General features: G+C 35.9%; 3 protein-coding genes across 4 annotated transcripts; 1 reads left to right on the top strand and 2 right to left on the bottom strand.

Annotated features, from left to right (window-relative positions):
- Nucleotides 1-164: 164 nt before the first annotated feature.
- Nucleotides 165-3,234, bottom strand: LOC110782503 (remorin-like). 2 transcript variants are annotated; one of them, XM_021986683.2, is made up of 5 exons: nt 2,786-3,234; nt 1,586-1,741; nt 1,407-1,494; nt 708-789; nt 165-621 (listed from the first exon to the last, which is right to left on the bottom strand). In XM_021986683.2, exons 1-5 carry the CDS (start codon nt 3,015-3,017, stop codon nt 424-426), a joined length of 756 nt encoding a protein of 251 aa, XP_021842375.1. In that variant the 5' UTR covers nt 3,018-3,234; the 3' UTR covers nt 165-423. The 2 variants fall into 2 exon arrangements, with proteins under 2 accessions (XP_021842375.1, XP_021842374.1); XM_021986682.2 differs by having other exon boundaries at nt 1,586-1,750; nt 2,786-3,223.
- A 3,271-nt stretch (nt 3,235-6,505) lies between these two features.
- On the bottom strand, nt 6,506-11,049 carry LOC110782502 (transmembrane ascorbate ferrireductase 1). The gene is made up of 4 exons (XM_021986681.2): nt 10,748-11,049; nt 8,672-8,720; nt 8,359-8,558; nt 6,506-7,127 (listed from the first exon to the last, which is right to left on the bottom strand). Exons 1-4 carry the CDS (start codon nt 10,889-10,891, stop codon nt 6,816-6,818), a joined length of 705 nt encoding a protein of 234 aa, XP_021842373.1. The 5' UTR covers nt 10,892-11,049; the 3' UTR covers nt 6,506-6,815.
- A 4,060-nt stretch (nt 11,050-15,109) lies between these two features.
- LOC110782500 (uncharacterized) lies at nt 15,110-21,293 on the top strand. The gene is made up of 8 exons (XM_021986680.2): nt 15,110-15,687; nt 15,953-16,150; nt 16,237-16,359; nt 16,717-16,754; nt 16,860-16,974; nt 17,137-19,218; nt 20,512-20,657; nt 20,764-21,293. The coding sequence occupies exons 1-8, from the start codon at nt 15,616-15,618 to the stop codon at nt 20,981-20,983; spliced, it is 2,994 nt and encodes a 997-aa protein (XP_021842372.1). The 5' UTR covers nt 15,110-15,615; the 3' UTR covers nt 20,984-21,293.
- Nucleotides 21,294-21,859: the final 566 nt, after the last annotated feature.

Below are 21,859 nucleotides of genomic sequence, written 5' to 3'. Positions count from 1 at the left end.
GTATCGAGGAATGAAGAGACGTTAATCTAGCTGAAAAATCTAGCAACAGAATAGGTAGAAAAATCTAGCGTAAAATAATGTCTAGAAATTACTTAAAGAAATATCTAGCTATGACTATCATCCTAACCAAAGGGAAGGAGGTAAAAAATTCTAGAGAAGGAAGATTAACAACATTGTGTACAACTATAAATAGATGTATATCCCAGGTTTTTACAAGTCTGCCCAAAACTATCACAATTCAAATCCACATATGACATATATATGAAACTAAATAAATACAAGTATGCAACAATTTTTTACAAATCTGCCCATTACTATACAACTACTAACAAATTAAACCATAGAACACTTTAACAAACAGAAACATGAGCTTTTTTTGGTCTTTCCTTTACACAATCTAAATAAATATTAACATAATTATTATTAGAACAAACCAAGAAGAAGTTTCTTGGGGGCCTTTCCAGTGGCACGAAATTTGGCAGCCATTTCTTCTGATTTTAACACATCTTCAGCACGTTTCGCTTCAATTGCCGCCTTCTTCTCTTCTGCTTCCTTGTGAATCATAGCCACTTTGTTCTTCATTTTTTCCGCATATTCTGCCTTCTTCCTTTCCAACTTTTCCTGCATTTCATGTAAGCCTCGTAAGATAAAAGGACGTCTATGACACACAAATTACTCTAAAATGATAAAAATAATGGGCCTTATACCTCCATCTTTTTTAGCTCAGCCTCAACAGATGCTTTTTTGCTATTCTCCCATGCCTCTACAGAAGCAATATTCTTGTGTGCCCTGCTCAATTCATTTAGTAAGTCAAAGTGTTTCATGGTTTATCATTCACATTGATATGCATGAGAAACGCTTAAATACTAGCTTATGGTCTAAATTATACTACAATAGCCTTTTCAACTAAATCAACAATCAATCTGAACCCAAAAACAGAAAGTTTATTCCTTAGAAAGATATTGAAGGATAGAACCGTATTCCTGTTGCAAATGCTTGCTACCATCATGCAATTCGAATAAGCAACAATGGAGTGTAACACAATGGTTTTACGAAAAAGAAGAAAAAAAATTTGAGGCAAGAAGGTATGTTTGGCCATTCGATTTGTCCGTTGAGGTTGAAGGGTTCATTTTTTGTCGCCAGCTTATCATTTAGTATTATTATTGTAGTTTATTCACAAACCAATCTTAGAACTTTGCTCGTTAATGGTATACTTTTTAAATATTTAGGAGAATGTGCGAGTTGTTTTTTCCGTTATTCTTTAGCAGTTTCAGAGCCATTCTTATTTGTGGGCTTGCAAATAAGGTGAGTAAGGAAATTAAATTTGACAAATTCACTAATGACACTCTTTGGAGTAACTAAAACGACAAATAATCACATCTTTACGAAGTATACTATGTACTTACTTGTTTTCGACCTTGCACAACTCACTTTCTTCCCATGCTTTGATGAGTGAGTTCCTCTTCTCGGTCTGAACTCGTACAAGCTTAGCATCTGAATGCAACGATTGAAATGTTTGTAAAATACAACTAACAATTAACCACTGACCAAGTTCATGTATATGAATATGAGTACAACTATTTACCTCTAGCAACAGATCCCTCTAAAGACTTTTCCCCTACAGAATTCTCTTTCTCTTCTACAGACTTCTCCTCGATAGGCTTCTCCTCTAAAGATTTCTCGTCTGCAAACTTCTCCACGATAGGCTTCTCCTCCAAAGGCTTGTCCTCCTTAGGATTATCTGTAACCTCTGTTCATCAAATATAGTAAAATCAAAATATATACTTCATACTAAAAGTTTACTTGTCAAATATTTCATGTTGAAGTTTAACATACTCTAAGCCCTTTTTTTTGACTTCTTTCCATTTCAGTTTCTAAGACTTAAATTTCACTTTACTTCACTTCAGTTCAACTCAGTAAAATTCAGCTCAAAAAAACACAGACTAACTGAACGAAAGCAAAAAAACCTAAAATTAATGAGGTAAAAGCAATTAGTAAATTTGTGTACATCCATTATTATGGAGGATCCTTCATCTATGGCTAGCTCAAATGATAACCAAGACTTGAGTTAAAAAGCGTATACAATATGTATTGGTGCTTCGTAATTAATTATATATATATAACACGATTTTGTAAAATGACCTTTATAATAGTTGGTCATCTCAATCATATTGCCATCAATTTAGAGTCATATTGAAAACTCTAACCATCAATAAAAAAAAACCATGTGATTAGTAAATGTGACAACTTTTTTTGCATATTATATGACTACATAGTACTCGTAATCAAATAGCTACATGCCTAATTATAATCATTGCAAACACTTTGGAAAATTGTAACGCTAGCATATAAGAAGCTAAAAATGACTATACGATCAAACATAAACATAAACATAAATAAGTTATCTACTTCGTACGTAAAGTGATTCACCAACTAATACCATATTCAATTTATTAACCGTAGGCTGCATATATCAAAACCGAGAAATTAAAGAACATCTAACATATAAGCAACTTGGAAAATGATAACGACAAACATATACGAAGTAAAAAGCTAAAAATGAAAATACGAATTACTGATCAAACAAAAATAAATTATCTATTGAACACTTGATTTTGTCATAAATTCACAAACTAAGCAAACTTGGAAAATAATTACGGCAAACATATAAGAAGCTAAAATTGAAAAACACGAATTTCTGATCAAACAAAAATAAATTATCTATTGAACAAAACCGAGAAATTAAATAACAAATAATAGGAATTAATAAAGTTGATTAACTTACTTTCAACAGAAACAGGGGTGTTTTGAGGTTCAGGGGTTTCTACCACAGTGGCGGCGGCAGAAGGCGGCGGTGGTGGTGGAACTTGTTCCACAACTTTCTCCTCAGCCAGAACCACAGTTTCCTGGGTCTCCACGGCCAGCGGCGCTGGTGACTCTTGCGGAGGAGTAAGAGGCGCCGCCGCCGTAGTTTCAGTCTCCACCATCTTTGCTTCCTCTGTTGCCAAACTTGCCATATTTGTCAATCAATATATGTAATAATACCAATTAATTAAGTATATTTTCTTTTTTACTAAGATAAAATCCCAAATAAGCAAAACAAAAGCAAGAACAAGAACAAAAACAAGAAGAAAAGTTGGTAAGGAGTTTGTATGTAATGTAATTATGGTGGGGGAAGAAGTTGGAAAGAAGTTGAGGGAAGTTTATGAAAAGGACAGTAGTTATATAAGGGTATTTAGCTTTTTGTTGACAGTAGTTATATTAGCTGGATTGAAAACAAAAGTTGAATAATTTGTAGGTGTAAGCAATCAAGGAGTTGGTATTCTGCTGGTGTCGACGGTGAACACCTTGGTAATTCAAAAGAAAAAAAATAGTTAGTTCATTATTTTGATATAAATGGTAATGATGATTAATATAATTAAGTTGAATACAAATTCTTTTCTATGTTTAGTATAGTCTTAGTTTCCTATTTTAGTTAATCAAAGTTCAAAACTAACAAAAAAAAAAATGATGACCTAAGAGTTGTACTCCGTATTAGCTTAAGAGATATTTCTTTTTTTAGAAACAATTTTGATGTATCGGGTCACAGATGTAACAAAAAATGATAACCTAAGGGTTGTACTCCGTATTGAAGTGTATGTTTTGTTGATGTCAACTATTTTAGTTGGTAAAATTTAAGAGATGATACTCAAGATTTGAAATTAAATTTCTTCTACATTATTTGCAGGCCTGCCCTTTTTATGACTCAGAAAACTGATAGTTTTAACTTAACAAATCATTAAACATTTAATTTCTTGTTCGTTGAGGAATAAAAGAATAATTACGACTTACGAGCATAATTAATCAAGTTCAAACCTAAATAATTTCAAATAAATAAAAAACAAGGTCACTTATTCAAATTGAGAAGTACTCCCTCCGTATTTTTTTAAGAGATACACTTAGTCAGGCACGGGTATTAAGAAGAATAATTGAATGAAATAAAATAATAAAGCAAGTGGGGTTGGATAGATATTTTAATAATTAAATATGTGGGGACCATGTCATTTTGGTGGGTGGAGGGTGGGGTGAGTTTATGAAAATATTTGTTTAATAGAATGGTGGGTGATATGGTATATTAGATGTATTATTTAATTAGATGGTGGAGTTGATAAGTTACTAAAAATGGCAAGCGTTTCTCTTAAATAAATACGGCCGGAAAAGACAAGTGTATCTCTTAAAAAAATACGGAGGGAGTATAATGAACCGTGATGTTGGAGGATAAGGACGCGTTCTCTTCGGCGGATGAAATTACATAAACTAATCTGATTTTATTGAAACTGATTAAACTTGATTAACTTGAGAGTAAACATATACAAATTGATTAGAACTTATGGAGGGCGGAGAGGCCAATATCTGATATGTATTTCAAGATACATATCACCCTACTAAACGACAAATTAGAAATAAGACAAAAATGAAAGCATGTGCCATTTTTCAAAAAACAAATGCCATTTTGGAAAAACGGATGCCATTTTTCAAAAACCAATGCCATTTTCAAAAAAAAATTGATTTTGTCGTTTAGTGTTTGTTTTATCCTTATTTTGTCGTTTAGTGGGAGATATATATTTGTGATATACTTCCTCCAATTCTTTTTAGTTGCAACACTTTGCTTTTCACGCTTGCCAATGCATATCTTGAACAATTAATATATTCAATTACCGATAAGTAAAAATTATAAAAAATTGATTTTCGCAAAATATACATTAAGACGAATCTAACAAGATCCCACATGAATATGTTTTTCTTTGAGTATAGATTATAAAAAATAAACAAAGTAGATTATGTGAATAGTACAAAATAAAAAGTGTTGCAACTATTGTGAAATAGAGGAAATACATATCAGATATTGATTTATACTTCCTCGAACTTATGAGACCTTGTTGCAACTTATCAGAAATTATTTGACCTGACTTTTTTAGGTGAAAATGAAAATAACACACCTAAATGGATAATGTAATAGCTAAGGATCTGATTGCAACATTTCTAAACTTATTTGAACTGAAATTTTTATTTATTTAAAGTAAAGATAATGCACCCTAAATGAATAATGTGCTCCCTCCGTCCCTTAATACTTGCACCGCTTTTCTTTTCGGGTCGTCCCTAATACTTGCACCGCTTCTATAAATGGAAATTTATACCAATATTATATTATTTCTCAAACTTACTTACTAACCCCACCTACACCCTTATTCCCTACAAAAAATCATTTAAAATTCACACCCCCACTCACCATTCCCCACCTCTTACACATTTCCCACTAACTATATTAAAAAATATCCCACTATCAACTAACACCCATTAAATTAATAAGTCAATTCAAATGTTTTAAACTCCGCACCGATCAAACCGGTGCGAGTATTAAGGGAGGGAGTAATACGGAGTAGTCTTGTACCCGAGAAAAAAAGTCCCCGTTCGTTCCAACTATCATTACGGATTACGGAGTACGTACTTGTTGGTAGAATACAAATAATGAGAAATTGGGAAGGGAAACTTAACAAGCAAAGCCGACATGTAACAATCATCTTTATACATCCAATTGTATGGAATCTTGAAGATTAATTTATTGATTAAGTAATCAACAAATGTGAGAGTCACTGGAGTGTGATGTCATTAATACTTTTTATGTTCATAATCATGATTCAGGAGAGATCATTAGGCCCCATGATGGATACTGGCATTAGGTGAGATAATACCATTTAGGCCATATTATGATCACATCATCAAATATAGGATTATACAACTATACAAGCATCACCAATTGCTCAAAAATGAGTGTATTCACACGGGGCACAATACTCATTTTTGCTCATTTGCATTGCTCATTTCAAGCTCTTCCAAAGCTAGGGATGGCCCGGACTATCACTTGGGTTGCTCGAGCCGAGCACAAAATTGGTCTGGCACAACATAAGCTTGTTGTAAACTCGATTCAGAACGAAAGGCACGACATTAGACCATGGGTCATACATGGACATCATTTTAGAAATTTGGCACAAGTCCAACACAAGCAAAACAAGCCCACTTGCACGCGAGCACACTTATTCTTTAAACAATAACAAAAGATCTTAAAATTAGCAAGAGAGCCCGGCTGGAAAACACAATTCGGCCTGACACGACACGACCAGACGTGTGAACCTCATTTATGAAAAAGAGCAACAACCCAACGCGACACGACTCTCCTTTGGCTCGGATAGGCACAATCCTTTAGGACACATGGGGCCCGGCCCATGCCCACCTCTAAGCCCTTTCAATGAACATGAGCCAAAAGATCAGACGGGACAACACGTGAGATGGTCAGACGGGATATGCATGAACCTCATTTATGAAAGAGAGAAACAACCCAATGCGACACGACTTTTCTTTGACCCGGATAAGCACAACCCTTTAGGGCACACGGGCCCCGGCACGTGCCCACCTCTAAGCCCTATCAATGAACATGAGCAACAAGATCGTCATGAACTCATGGGTGTACAATACCAACATTTGTTTAGTAAATTATAATATAGCAAATAATTTCAGAATGGAGGGAGTTTAAGATAAGTGTGACCCCTGTCTTTGCAACAAAGGTACAGTACAAACATTTTCAGATCATAAAAACCACCACCAAGACTGTGACTTAGATACATGACATACAAGACATAATTTTCTAACAAGTTTTTTAAAAGAATAAAGTAAAACAATTCATGACTAATTAACTATACATTGACACCATAAAATCACCTTCAAAGTATAGAGTAACAAGGATTCAAAGTGGTATGGTATTTTTCATTTATAGTCTTTCAAATAGCTGAATAGCTTCTATAATCCTCCTCCTCCGTCTGCTCATCCTTCTGAGCATACACCGTGAGCAAAACAAACCCACCAAAAAGTATAGTAGCAATGGCAGTGAAGTTTACGAGATAAGCCTCTGGACCGACTTTGTCGAGGCCTGAACTTTCGAGAAAGGTAAGCTTCTCTAGGAATCCTATTGCTGCATTTGCAATAGCTAATGCATACACAAATATCCCTACGAGAACATGCAATGGAAGTGATTCACTTCTTAAGGAAGAGTTCCCTCCTGGGTAGAAGAATATTACGAATCCGTATATCCACTGCAAAATTTGTACCAATAGTTTCGGGAAGAATTAGAAGCTGAGATGAAAAGGACAACTCATGGGGCTTAAGTATGAAGATACTGTTAGGAATTAAACACAATTTAGTTAAGTCGACAAGAATACAAAACGGACTTGGAGAGATTGTGCAACACTTTTGTGTTGGGTAATTGTAAGAGAGATTCATTATCATTACCCCGTTGCCTTAAAGAGGCTCCCGCAAGAAGCGGGGTAAGGGGGGTCCGACGTACGCAATCTTACCCCTGCAATTGCAGAGGTTGTTTCCAATTGACCCAAAAGCGATAACGGGACTACCACAGGACGACCGTCTTCTACTTCATGGAAAATAGGCGAAGAGGTTTTAAGAACTATTTTGATTTAGTCCATTATATCCCACTGCCAAAAAGAACAAATGAATCTTTGGCTCCGCACTAAGCTTAATTCAATGTTGTAAGAGAGATAATCTTCTTAATTCAATGTGATAAATATACTAATTACTCCGCACTAAGCTTAATCTACATCAGTTTTCACCTATATTGCCATCAGCTCTCTTTTGCTGGGCTGAAACCATGTGACTATCACTTACCAACAGAACAACACACTACGTAAAGGGAAAACTGGTTTACCTAATGAAGTATTAGTATTCAATACTAAGCTTAATCATACATCAGTTTTCACCTATATTGCCATCATCTTTCTTTTGCTGGGATGAAACCATGTGACAATCACTTACCAACAGAACAGCACACTATGTAAAGGGAAAACTTCTTTACCTAATGAAGTATTTGTAGCATCAGCAAAGTTGCTTGAAATGTGGTTTGTTCTGGTTCGTAGAAAATGTACGGGATTCCATGACACCTCTAGCCTTAAGGCCCAAAAGGCATGTTAGAGCAGTGACAGATTAGTACTTTAGTAGTCACCATTATGATTTTGTGCCAGTTGCTTATGTGTTGCCAATTCTCAATAACACATTTAATTATATTTGATCCAAAAATCCCTCTCAAACACTATGTTTCAGATCAAAATCATCCAAATAGTACTATTGGTTTCACATTTTCGATCCATGATAAGCTCATTAGTCTACCACTTTTGTTTGATTTGACTTGTGAGTTATGAGGGTAAAGTATTTCCTGAATCATAAATCTTAAGCAGTGTTTCATGACTTTGATCACCTTATGTATAGTTTTCATATCACAAGCAAGCAAATTGTCAGAGTATTATGAAAGTTTACCTGAAGGGTGTAGAGGACAATGATGCCAATACCAAGCCATGAGTGTAAGCTGTACAAGTTTGGGATTGAACTCTCATTGTGGAACTTGAATGCAGCCCAAATACCAATAATACCAAGAATTAGTGCAACAGCATGCAGCACTAGATGAATCACTTTCTGCACTTCTTTCTTCAAGGGCAGAGATTTGTAGCTTACAATTGCTGCAATTGAATTCTAATTAGTATATGTTACAAAGACAGACTTGATTTTCAGCTGAATTAAACATGATCCCAATTTTTATAATGTAGAGTTTAGATTTAGCCTGATTGATTACCTTCACCTCCAAGTATTATGAAACCAATCAACATCAAAACAGGGTGAATCTGTCAAAAGAAAGTATAAGCTGATGGTGAGTGATTACCATCAGAGTAACAACATTACTCAATGAACATAGACTATAAGGGATTAAGTGGGGCAATACAAACAGGGGAGGTTAAAGATGGATGTGGGCCGGGCCGTCCCGAAGCCCGACCCGATTCGACACGAAAAAGCCCGGCCCGACACAGGCACGAAGTCGTGGGCCATGGGCCTTAATTTTTTGGAAAAAGCACGGCAAAGCACACTAAATTTAGTAAAATTAGCCTTAGGCACGACGGTCGGCCCTGCCTGGCACGAAAGTCCGTGGTCTTGGGCCGGACCTAGGCCCATGTTTTGAACTTTTAGGCCCGGTTCGACACAAAACAATATGGGACTGGTGTGGGCCCGAACCGGTTAGGGCCATGACATGTGGCTCGGCCCGAAGCCCAACCCATCTCACGGCCATCTTTAATTAATTTTATTATATAAACGACCCGGTAGGTTAGGAAACATTGTTAGGAGGTGCTTAAGAGTCACCCACTAGTTGCCAAATTGAACAAAACACATATCAGAAGAGCAGGATTAGTTTTTAAACAATTATTTTCACTGTTTGACAAGCACCACGTTTCTCACATTCCACATGAATCAGACACAAAAAGGAGGTCCACGTCCAGCTTACCAAATTTATCCCATTATTCTGAAATTTTTTTTGAAAGATTGAGTAGTACATAAGAAATCAAAGCAGCCAATCACAGTCTAAATGCAAGATAAGTATCCTAAATTATTTCCACAAAGGGACAAGATACCTCATCTTTTTATTAAACTGAACAATCTATGCAAGTAAGAGGCTGATATTCTGTAGCAAAGAAACTTCCAATATTTTCCTAACATGTAGAGGTTTGGGAATTTCAGAAACTTATTATGACAATTTAGGAATCTTGAGGCTTGATAGGGAGCATTTTGAGTGACTTGAGACTCTATTGTCACAGTTTTGAACTAGGGGTTTCTCGTACTAGTAACGTTATCCATCAAGAGTGTTCATGGTATATAACCTATGTTATTCCGACTCTTCATTTTACCTCAAGTACCTGTGTTGGACCCTCGACACTCTGACATGGGTACGGACACTCCGACACTTCATTTTCGACTTAAATCCTGTATTTCTTTCACAATGCCGAGTCGGACCCGAGTCCAAGTTACATAGTATATAACATCCCCTCATTCTTTTTATCATTTGACGCTTTTCCAAAATGAGCAAACGAGCTAAAAAACTAGCGTTGGCTTTACAACATTTTTGGTTTAACTAGTATAGAAATTGCCTTATCCAAGGTATGGAGCTTCAAAGGTTTGGGTTCCTTCAAAGACAAACAACCAACATACTTTCAGTATACTCTTTCCATTATTAAAGACTTATATCATATGGACACACTAGAACTTTCCTAAAACTTCAAAATTCATAAATTACTAAAGCTAATAGGTGCCCAACTGTTCACATGTTATGGAGTAATTAAATATTAATGGTGTGAAAGAGGGGAAGTCAAAATCATGTGCAAAGTTTATTGTCACATACACACCTAAACCAACCAAATGTATTATCTTCTGAGAGAAACAAGCAAATGATAGGAATCATAGGATGATGTTACCTAACATACCCAATTACTCTGCCTACCATGATTTCCCCTCTAATTCGAAAAATCATTTGGTGGCATAATTTTTATTCCAAGTATACTTAATTTAATATATTAAAAAGACCTCTCACCCCAAAATTGTAGAAAAGTGACCTATCCCAATCCTATACGTGGGCAATACTTTCTCTAGAAAAGAAGTAACCAGCTAAAAGTCTAAAACCAAACTTTATGACTGGTTCCATCATCATTTGCCATTTGAAATCACCCAAGAGACTTTAACTTTATTTTGTGTGACATATTTTCCATTGTTCCCAACAAATCTGGAATCAGGATCAAGCCCACCACAAAATTTAGCAGAAAAACTAACTATTACTAGAAAGAAGAGGGATGATCAAATTAAATCAGAAAGTAGTAAAAGAGCATACGTTGAAGATGAGACTTTTATTGGTAGCTTCCCAAGCCAATCCGCCTCTGAAGTGGATGCACCAAACCAACACCATCACTGCACACGCCACCGCTAGCACGTGTACCACATAAGTCAACGGAGCTGCCTTTACCAACCCGGCCATCCTCTGTTTCTGTTTCTTTCTCTAGTTCTAACTCTCTCTCTTTTTCTGTGACTCCAAAGTTCGTTGTATTCCAAACTGAAACAAAAGCTTAAAGTCGTTGGAGTATTTTGGGAGCTAAAGTTTGGTATTTATCTTTCTTTCTATGGGAGGATATTGGGACTTTTGATTTATCACTAGCGACTTGAATAATAGCCGTCGGATACTAAGGTTAGTTTTGGCAAAAATAATTACGAAAGAATTAGACAATGTCATCTACGTGGAAATTTGGCGTATGGTCCACACTATTAAATTTAAGGTATGGCCAATATTAATAAATTTGAGGTATGACCCTATTGGTTTTGGGCCCATATTCTCTAGAATTCGAGTGTCTACCACCCGCTTCAAGCCTTCAAGTCCACCTACGAGTAATTAATTTGATGAAGAGGGAAATGATGTGTTCATTTCAGCATCACTAGATAATTTTTATGGAGCACAAATTTCTAATGTGATTTTCATTTTCCTTAGATAAAAAACAATTGATTCCTTTTTCTTACACAAATGAGTCACAATAGACTAATATAAATCACAAACAGGGGAGAAGGGATTTTAACTAGTGATGTATCATACACACACTCAGTCTTACCACTCTTAAACATCAGGCCAAAACTTCATTGATATTTGAATTCTTTCTGTAATAGCGATGTTATTTGGTTGATTAAAGGTTGACAATTAACAAGATAGAAAGAGAACAAAAAATAGTAAAATAATATATTAGAATTATTCAAGATAATCATATTATTTTGTTACCTATGCCAGTACGATCATTGTGAATTTCAGTTTTTAGTTTTATGATTTTGAAGATCACATGATAGGTCGAAATAAACTTAAAATTAGTCATACCAATAATAACCTTATTCACGTTGAAAACTTACAATAAAAAACTGAAAACTAAAAACGAAAAACAAAAACCGATGAAGAACAGGCCCTAAAATACGTGTTTTCAAGCATTATAATATGAGCTGAGTGAACTTAGTGTTGTAATGGCTCTGGACTTTTAAATGTGTCTGTCTACTAAATTGGTCCTGACAGATGGAGAGGCTCACATTTAAACCACACTAGACACTATCAGCCTACCTGGACTGAACCCAGGCCCAGTCAAACTTACACTTGAAAGACTATCAAAATGGGCCTTACAGATGAGGCACCAGTATCACAAATCACAAGTCACACCGAGCCATCTGTTTTCAAACTTGTACCTGAAGGGGTCTAAAGCTGACAAAAGCTTACCTTGATGCCTACTCAAAGGTGCAAGAAGCAAGCATTACATCTGGAAACCTACTCTCGAAAGAGCCAAGAAACAGCCTTATATGCTTCAAACAAAACTAAATCAAGACTAAATTACATTTAGAGAAACTAACAGTGATCACACTTGGTGAAAAGGATGAAAAAAAAGACTATATATTCCCTTGTTTCATATGAAATGAGGGAGGGATGGAAAGGAATTTGGAAGAGCATATTCTTTATACAAAAAATTTCTTACGTAGCTTTTCGTGCATTTAGGTGCAGACGGATGCATATAAGAATCTTCACACATTTTCATTATTTGAATAGTTTAGAAGAAAAATGATAGCATCCTATGACTCCTATCCTTCCCTATATCTCTTTCCCTCACCTCCCCTTTCGGCCTTTCCTCTCCAATTACGAACCAAGTACGAGTACATAGTAAGTGACAATTTTCAAAGGTTAAGATCCTCGTTTAAGTTCAACACTTCAACACCAAATCATGTACAATCTGTTGCGCAAAAATGGGCCAAAGAATAAAGCCCATGGCCAACTATATCAAACCCACCCTTGTCTGAAGAAGTGTGCAATAGCACTCTAAAAAAATTACTTGAATAACGGCACTTTCATTAGTTCTTTGTTAGAGCAAGTGGATTTTATTAATCTAACTCTGTATTATAGATCAATTGAGTATCAAAAGTCAAAACAATCTCTCCCTTATCCAGTAAACAATGAAAAAACAAGTGCTTACCCCTTGAAGATCGTGAACATGTTCCACCACTGTCCTAATTACATTTGTGTATACTTGTTAATAGCTGCGTCCCCATCACGTTGTCAGATTCTACAATAAATTCAACACCAAACATTATCTAGTAAATGGGGCCAAGCAAAAAACTACTACGTAGAAGGGGAAAAAGGTGGCTTGTTTATTCAAATGAGGCATGAATGCAAAATTCAAGATTAGAGGTGGAAGAAGATATATTTATGTCGATACACTAGTGGAAGTCAATAAGTGTATGAAAAGCTACACTTTTGTATCTCTAATCATAAAAACAGGATCTTACCAAATCGTATTCTATATTTCTACCCCATCATAGTTCAATGAAACAACAAAAGCTTTATAGAGAACGACAATTAATAATAACTGCTAATTGCGGCATTAGGAGTTTAAACCCTTAATTTCAGTAGACAAAAAGAGGTCAATAATTACAACCCGTATACAGCATTATTAGTATGTTGACTAGTAGGAAACGTAATTTGTAAATGGCATTACTGTCTGCAACTGCACAGGGACAAAAACGTGCTTTTTACTAACAAAGGTTAGTTTTATTTTTAAATTTGGTTAATAGCATTCACAAATCATTGCAGGAAAGAATTGAATGTACCTGCTGAAGTGCTGAGTACTACAAATAACTACAAAAACATGGAGTAATGGGGAAAACTATTCCTTCAATACTTGGATAATACTACTCTATCCTACATTTATACTCTGGAAAGTGTCAAACCCAAAGTATACTAGATTTGTTTTCATTGTTGGAATACATTCTACAATTTTTATAAGTTTGAAAGTTATTATGGTTCTATACTTGAGTTACTCTATAGCCAGCCACCATAAAAACAATACTTTACCTTAATACCATAAAATAAACCCTAGATCAATAGCCTTGATAAGGTTGAGGGCGTACTATAACTACCTCATGATTTCAAGAATTAGGATCACCTAGATCAGTCCTACACATATTTTGAACAACCTCCTACGTTTGTTGCGGATGTAATTTTGGAGGATAAACCTCCTTGAACTTTCTCTTGTAACTCTCTACTTTTTAATTTAAGGTTCCTTGCTTGCATAAAAAAAAAAGTTGTTTTAAGTTCTTATTCCGAAAAAATCTCCACCTGAAGATGTTTCGTAACCTATTGATGGTGCTCCATTAGTAACGGAACAAATAGCAAGGAGCAAGAAAAATATGTAAGCGGGTACAATATTCACCTAAAGTATATGAGAACTTATTTGGTATCAGACTATCAGGGAATCTAAATTTAGGGTGGAGGAAGTAAATTATCTCAATGACTTCTCATAATTGACAAGAAAAGAAAATCATAAGGGAGGAAAAAACTTGTAACAGAATCACAATGACTTTCCCTCTTTAATTTTGGCCCTAGTGGTCCTTTGTTTCAAAGAGGAAACAGAGGGGGACTTGAAAATTAAAAAATGATCTGGCACGAGTGTGTGACAGACATGTTACCATGTGCTACCAGCCCACAAAGTGCAAACTACTTAAAGACAATTTGCTGGTGTATTGGTGTAATATTTCCATTATTCAGACACCAAGGTTCCGTCAACGGATTGGGAGCTTATCTCTTTCACACAATGCATCCAAGGTGGCACCATTTTACCTAAACAGATCCAGTGTCTTCACATGAAACTCTTAAATCGTAGTCCAATACCAATCCAATCACCAATAAACATCTTCCGTAAATAGACAACTAGCTTAGTTGGTTAAAGTCTTTGAAGATGGTATCCAAGATTGGGATCGAATCTCGTCTTCTACACCCAGAAAATTACCAATAAATATACCCTTTCCTCCAAACGTATCAAAGAAAGAGGAGATAAAATATTGAAATTCCTAACTGGTATTTGATTAATGCTTGTATATCAGAATGATCTTTTAAATTACTCAAAGAATGGCAAAGCAGATTTGTGATAATTAAATGCTAACCAGAGGCAAATGTGGACATTGACTAGACAGACCATCTGCACAATACTAAGCCATTTATCATTATAAATTATTGTCTTCTATGGATTTGTGAGATCTATACTTCTTTTTTTTTATTAACACAATATAACAAGGAAGGCTCATATCACGTGCCAACCGCTGCTCTCACAGAGTCACAGCCAATATCCCACTTTATCAGAGAATGATAGAGAAGTTTCTTTCCTTGCCTATTCTTTCTTCACCTGATGGTAATCTGTTTTCCTTTCGACTTACCTAACCTTTTGGATGCTTTACCTCAAACACTCTATTTAGGTTAATTAACAATCTATAATCTCTAAAGGACCTGGGCCCACATGTAGTGAAGGGTAAAAATGTAAAAATAAAATTCAAAAGATGAAGGGCCAGATCACCTTTATGAAATCAAAGGGGAAAACAGAAACACGGAATTAAATACAATTCCTAACTAATTCCTAATTTATTATACTAGTTGTGTAGTTCACTAAACCAAAGTAATTTTCGAACCTGAAGGCTGAAGCTTAGGAAGGAAGTTCACTGACAGAGAGGTCTCTTTACTCTTATTCTCTTGTCTATATGCCATATGTGCTCTGTCCTTGCATATCTCTGCAAACCAGAGCTTCACTGCCAATGTACGAGATTAGTAAACAGAAAGGGAAAGATCAACTACAAAGATAACGTAGCAGGATCTTCATTATTGGATTGAGTTTCGAATCGAGTTGTCCCAAATCCAAGATGTTCAAGGTGGGAAGATGGAGGAATGAGAAGATCAAAGCTGTATTCAGGTTACAGTTTGAAGCATCTCAGGTATCAATCTTACCCCATCATGAAGCAAACTTTGGGAAGTCAAATTACTGGAAAAATAATTCAGTCTACCACAATAAGCTTCCTTTCAATTTTAAAATTTTGAACTGCTTGACATTTACTTAGAATGGGGTGCACTGTTTCATCCACAATTACTTGTATTTTAATTTCACAAATGCAACTAGAAAATATGATGTGATCATATAGTTTAAAGATTGAAAAGATGTCTTACCAGGTTAATTGATTCTTATGCCTTCTGAATTCTCAGGTGCCAAGTTCCAAATTAAAGCTGATGATATCTGTGGTTCCAGTGGATGTTGGCCAACCAACAGTTAGACTGGGCAAAGCTGCGGTCCAAGATGGGATCTGTACATGGGAAAATCCCGTATACGAAACAGTTAAACTCACAAGGGACACAAAAACAGGAAGAATTCAAGACAAAATTTACCAATTTATAATTTCGACTGTAAGAAAACAACCGAAGTCTTTCGCATTCTCATCTGGCTTTTTCTACAATCTGTGTTCATTTTTTCTTGTGTTGCACACTGCCAGGGATCATCAAAATCTGGCTTCGTGGGAGAAGTGTTTGTTAACCTTGCAGATTTTGTTGATGCAACAATACCATCCACAATCTCCCTGCCAATTAAGTCCTCAATCGCTGGAGCAATTCTGCATGTGAGCTCTTTACATTTCTTTAGCTTATTTGTAACAAACCAACAGTCAACTGCCTACTCCTTCCCCGAACCAAATAACAATAACAGGAATAGAAGTAAAGAGTGGAAATACTGTCACCCTTTCCCATATAATTAACCAAGATATTACTCAGCCCAATTAACAATTATCAGTACGGATCAAGGGTTTGGTAGTTTCTAATCCATTGTCACTGTAATGTGGAACATCCGAGTGTCATTGCATATCTAGGAGAAGAAAGGTGAGGAGGAAGCCAAAGAGAACAAGTAGATGAGTTTAATAGTTATCCGAAGATGTATTATTAATTTATTATTTCTCTGATCGGTAGTTAATTTAAAACAGGTCATAATTCAGAATATGCACGGAGCTGCTGATCAAAGGTAATTGTCAAAAGAATAATGATTCTAATCCTTTTGTTCTCAACCTTCTGTTATCCCAGAAATTTGATATGGATGAGTGATGATGCATCTAACTTATATTTTCAGGGAGCCTCAGAGGGATATTGAAGAAAGTAGAGCATCAATTGCACAGGACGGTAGCTTGCATAGTCAAGACAGCAACTTTCAACTAGAAGGAAACATGATTTATGATACCCATGAAGTAAAGTTTCATTCCAGCTACTCACCTTCAAATTAAGTGTAATAGGATGTCTAAACATCCATTTTAGAATTTAGTTCATGATAGAAAATTTTCAGATCAAAGTTATAATTTACCAGGTTGCTGGTTGTCTTTATTAAGTGGAATCTCTCTTTTTGGTGGCAGGATGAGTACTACAACACAGTTAACTCTCTAGACAATGAAGGCGGGAAAAACACAAGGAACGTAAATACGTTGAATTCTCTATTTGAACAGAAAGAAAATAGAGACCTTCAGGAGATCATCAGTGACCAATCACTCTACGAAAATAAACCTGTATCAGAAGTCCCTAGTCCTGTACACAAGGAACATCAAATGAGAAGACCCCTCACGCTGGATTGGAGTTCAGATGATGATATAATAAACTATGTGGACACTAGTGAAAATATTTCGAGAGAGCAAGAGCAAGAGCCTCCCAAGAGTCTCGTTGAACAGCTCAATAGAGAGATTTTTTCTTTAAAGAGACAGGCAGAGGTAACTGATATAGAGCTATTGTCAATAAGGAGGCAGGTTGTGAAGGAAACCAAAAGGGCACAGGAATTAACGGGCCAAGTGGTTAGGCTAAAAAAGGAAAGAGATGGATTCAGAAGGGAATCTGAAAACATAGGGTCAAAGCAAAATGGAGAAAATGGCGAACGTCCAAAGGAAATGGGAACTCAGGGTAAGAAATCGAGACACCGCCACAATGAAGGTGATGAAGACCTGGGTCAGGTAAAGGATTTGAATAGGACCCTTCGTTCACAGCTAAGGAGGACACAAGATTCAAATTCGGAACTAATTCTTGTGGTGAGAGACCTTGAAGAGAAGCTTGGTAAAAAAGAGAAGGAACTAGCCAATCTTAGCAGAAAAATGATAAGTGACAGGAAACAAGAAGAATTTGAAAATATAGATTCTGACCATGAGCTGTTTGGTGACAAACAAGTAGAAGCAGCACAAAGTCCAAACAGAGATTCTAGAGAAATAAAGCTCTTGCAACAACAGATCATGAACCTGCAAGGTGAATTAGAGGACCGTTTGAAAGAGAACGAAAAGCTTCAGGAGCAGATAAAAAAGGTTTTCCAAGATTGTGAGATTGCGAAGAGGGAAAATGATGATCTCTCTTCAAAGTTTAACCAGAAACAGCTAGATTTGATTAAGAAAGAAAGAGAGTGCACGCATAATATGCGAACTGTAGAAGAACTTGAATCTCACATAGCAAGGTTGGAGAAAGTGATTCAGAACCAAGCAGAAGAATTCTGTGAATCTTCAGAAACAATTCATGACCTTGAAACCCAATTAAACAGCTTGAAGAATGAACTGGAAACGCAGGAAGCAGAATTTGAAGATGAGCTTAAAGCAATGAACGATGCAAAAGTTGAGCTCGACCAAAGAACCCTCCAAGCAGAGGAGAACTTGAGAAGAACAAAACTAGATAATGCTTCAGCAGCCCAGAGGCTACAAGAGGAGTTTCGAGAACTTTCTGAAGAATTAGAAATAAAGTTCAAGGAAAATGAAATTTTGACCGCAACAGCAGAAGCTGAGGCCAGGGAACTACGTCTTCATGTGAACACTCTTGAAGAAAATGCAGAGAAAGCTACCAAAGAACTTGAGCTAGTTCAAAATCGATGTAAATCTGAGGTGGAAGCGCTTTCAAGACAGTTGAAAGAGAAAGAGAGCGAACATGAGCAAGTAGTACTCGCACACAGAGATGAGATTCTGGAGCTTAAAAGTATCAAAAAGAAAGTAGCCGACAAATGTGAAGCCTTGTCAAAAGAGAATCAATCACTCAGAATGGAAGTCGAAAGGCTTACAGAAGAAAATTATTACTTCTCAAAGAAGTTAGAAGAGATGACGACACTTGTTGATGAGACAAATAAGTCTTTTCAGGAAACGAAGAGAGACAGGGAAGACCTAGAGACTAAATATACCTTGGCGAGGGAAGAAATTAAACAAGCACAAGAGGAACTGAAAATCCTAAATTCCTTGAAAGAAAAGGAAGGTGTGATGGCTGAAGTGCAATCAGAATTAGAAACGCTCCAAGTTAGGCACAATGAATTGAAAAACCGACTGACTGAAATGAAATTGGAGAATGAGAACCTCAGAAAGCAACAAACCAGGCAGAAGGAAAATCTACAGAAGAAGGACCATGAGATATCACACTTAGAGAAGGTCAACAACGGCAGCTCCAAAGAGGTATCTGCTCTTAAGGAGAAAGTAAAACAGCTTAAGGTGATATATCTTTTCCCTAGTTTCATATTAACTATTTATAGGCCAAATCAACATATAAAAGTGTGTTCTGACCAACTGACCATATATGACTTTTTCATAATCAGTACAATTACCTCTCTTATCTATGGCATTAAAAAGAGTCAGTTAGGCAATATCCGTGTAGGAATTCTTTGGAATACAATAAACTAAATCAAATATCCACCAAATTATCCTTTACTTGTCATTTAAAGTGCATAGTGACAGTGATACTGATACAATAGTTTCTAAAAAATATAGTTTTCTTATCAGAAAGTTCTAGCTGTTCTACTGTCATTCTAGCACAAGAAGTATAATAAAATAGAAGAAAATTCACAGAATAGCTAAACCACAAATTTTCTCAAGGAAACACGTTGCTTGTATCTACATGAGTTTCAAAACATTGCATGATAGTCCGTTAGAAAATGAAAGTAAAAGGGAGAGGCAGAAAAAACAAAGATAATATGTAGCACAATTTCAACTTTCTCCAAGTAGGCAAGAAAAGAGAAATGCAAAACCCTTTCCCCGGTTCAATTTTCCTGAAATGATCCCTTTAAAATGAGTTAGGGCATAAGCAAATATCACAATACACCAAAGTACACGATGTAAAATGCATATGTAAAGGAGTTGATCCCTTGTAGGAGTTGTAGTAAACAAATAATTTTCATAAATTGGGCTCCTGCCACAGTTAGATACAGGGTGATATTCAGAAGTTTTTCCTTTAAATGAGTGAAAATATTGCTGTTTACCCAGATCAATGGTTTAGTGACTTTAGTCCATTAAAGTGATTAAACCAAAGCTTAACTACACCTCAAGGACGACCCTTGGCTTGTCAGAGTATTAATGTCAAGTTGCTATGACGTGAAGGCAAATCTATCTGTTGAATCGTTGGATTTTCAGCTTAATCATAAATGCAGTGTGTCTAAAGTAAACTAGAACCGCCAATTTGATTGTAACCCCCTGGATGATGAGACCACAGTTTACATTCATGTTGGTTTATTATAATATTTTACTAAAGATCTTAATGAACAGAGTGTTCACAAAGTTTCCTGTATAAAATGTGTAAACTTCCTCTGTCTCACCAAGTCCCACGTTAAGCACCCCAACTGATTCTTCTTTTCTCCTCACACCAGAAGATGTTTCACTAGTAAACTTTTGTACCTCTGCCTTAATATGCTTACAAAACCAATTTGAGAATTCTTTCACTAGAACAGGAAAAGTGTTGCAAATACTTATTATTGGAGATTATCTTAACAAATATGGGTTGCAAATCCACAGGCAGTCAGACCCTCTGGAATATCTGCTGAGACGCCTGAGAGTGGTAGCAGGATGGAAGAAAGAAAACATATGGCGAAAAAAACACAGCAGTCAGCAACTTCAGTCAAGTCATTGCAAAACGAGGCCAGCAGAATAGCAGGGGAAAGGTGTAGTGAACAAACTCTTCTAATTCATATTCCCTTTGTTCATCCCTTAACTCTTTAGTGACATTGTTCTTCTGATTATGCTAAAAAATTCCCATTCCCACTGCAGAAGAGAAACATGCATAGAAAAGAAAGTCTCTGATTCTCAAACCAGTGATATTCTAACAGAATTGACGTTACTGAAAGAGAAGAACAAAATAATGGAAGATGACCTCAAAGAAATGCAAGAGAAGTATTTGGAGGTCAGCCTGAAGTTTGCAGAGGTTGAAGGTGAAAGGCAACAACTTGTAATGACCATTCGCAACTTAAGGAATGGGCAGAAGAAATAGATTTTAATACTAGACATAATTTAGATAGAAAATGGAGAGAAACAATTGACAGATATGATTATTTATATTGTGCACCAAGAAGAAAAACCACATTCATTATTTAAATTCTTTAGTCGGATGTAAAGCTTACTATATGTCTTCTTATGTTAGTAAATGGTGATTTGGCTTCCTGGAAACGCCAAAACTCTGTCAATGACTGATACAGTTCTGGTGGTCCATCCTTATCTAACACCCCTGTGAGGGTGGAGTTGGCGGCTGGGAATAGTTAGGCAAAGTATCTTCAATATTAATGATTAATATTTTGCAAGCATATTTAGAGTTGCTAAGATCATAAACATTATTTGAAAAAGTGCAAGAGCAGGGTTTTAATGGTGTTTCAGAATTTGCATCATGTGCTTGGCTGTACATAACATCAGAATGTCTTCTTTAATTAAACTTTAAAAAGTACTTCTGTATTTAGCCTATGATTGCAAAAAATCGAGGTGTAACACAAAACTGGCAAATTTAATATCCTTAATACATGTCATCGTAAACATAAATTGAATTTGCATTACATGGATGTTATTATCCACACAAGCAATATGAATGTTTTCACGACACTTTTTGTAAAGGAGAAAAACTGAGACCGTATGCAGAAGAATCCTAATCATAATTATGTTCCCCCAAGACTTCTATTCCCATCAATAATTCCATGATTCATGAATGTAGGTTACTTAACAACTGACAATAAAACAAGATCTCTATGCTGAAATCCTGACCCATTGTGCGCTGGTAATACAAGATAACAGGCGCTAACAAGTAACAAATGAAGAAACAAGGTATAACATTAACCTGACATGCATGAAGAGATCTTGCCATCAATGTTGGTAAGTGCAA

This window comes from Spinacia oleracea, chromosome 3, assembly GCF_020520425.1.
Source record: "Spinacia oleracea cultivar Varoflay chromosome 3, BTI_SOV_V1, whole genome shotgun sequence".
Taxonomy (NCBI): Eukaryota; Viridiplantae; Streptophyta; class Magnoliopsida; order Caryophyllales; family Amaranthaceae; genus Spinacia; species Spinacia oleracea.
This window is presented reverse-complemented; position numbering and strand designations above follow the sequence as displayed.

Coding starts and splice junctions, on each gene's coding strand:
- LOC110782503 (XM_021986682.2), bottom strand. CDS start 3,017: ATGGCAAGTTTGGCAACAGAGGAAGCAAAGATGGTGGAGACTGAAACT. Junction 1,751..2,785: donor CACCCCTGTTTCTGTTGAAA/GTAAGTTAATCA, acceptor TTTGATGAACAG/AGGTTACAGATAATCCTAAG. Junction 790..1,406: donor TTGTGCAAGGTCGAAAACAA/GTAAGTACATAG, acceptor TGAATTGAGCAG/GGCACACAAGAATATTGCTT.
- LOC110782502 (XM_021986681.2), bottom strand. CDS start 10,891: ATGGCCGGGTTGGTAAAGGCAGCTCCGTTGACTTATGTGGTACACGTG. Junction 8,721..10,747: donor ATAAAAGTCTCATCTTCAAC/GTATGCTCTTTT, acceptor TTCTTTTGACAG/ATTCACCCTGTTTTGATGTT. Junction 8,559..8,671: donor CATAATACTTGGAGGTGAAG/GTAATCAATCAG, acceptor ATTCAATTGCAG/CAATTGTAAGCTACAAATCT.
- LOC110782500 (XM_021986680.2), top strand. CDS start 15,616: ATGTTCAAGGTGGGAAGATGGAGGAATGAGAAGATCAAAGCTGTATTC. Junction 16,975..17,136: donor TGATTTATGATACCCATGAA/GTAAAGTTTCAT, acceptor TTTTGGTGGCAG/GATGAGTACTACAACACAGT. Junction 20,658..20,763: donor AGCAGAATAGCAGGGGAAAG/GTGTAGTGAACA, acceptor TTCCCACTGCAG/AAGAGAAACATGCATAGAAA.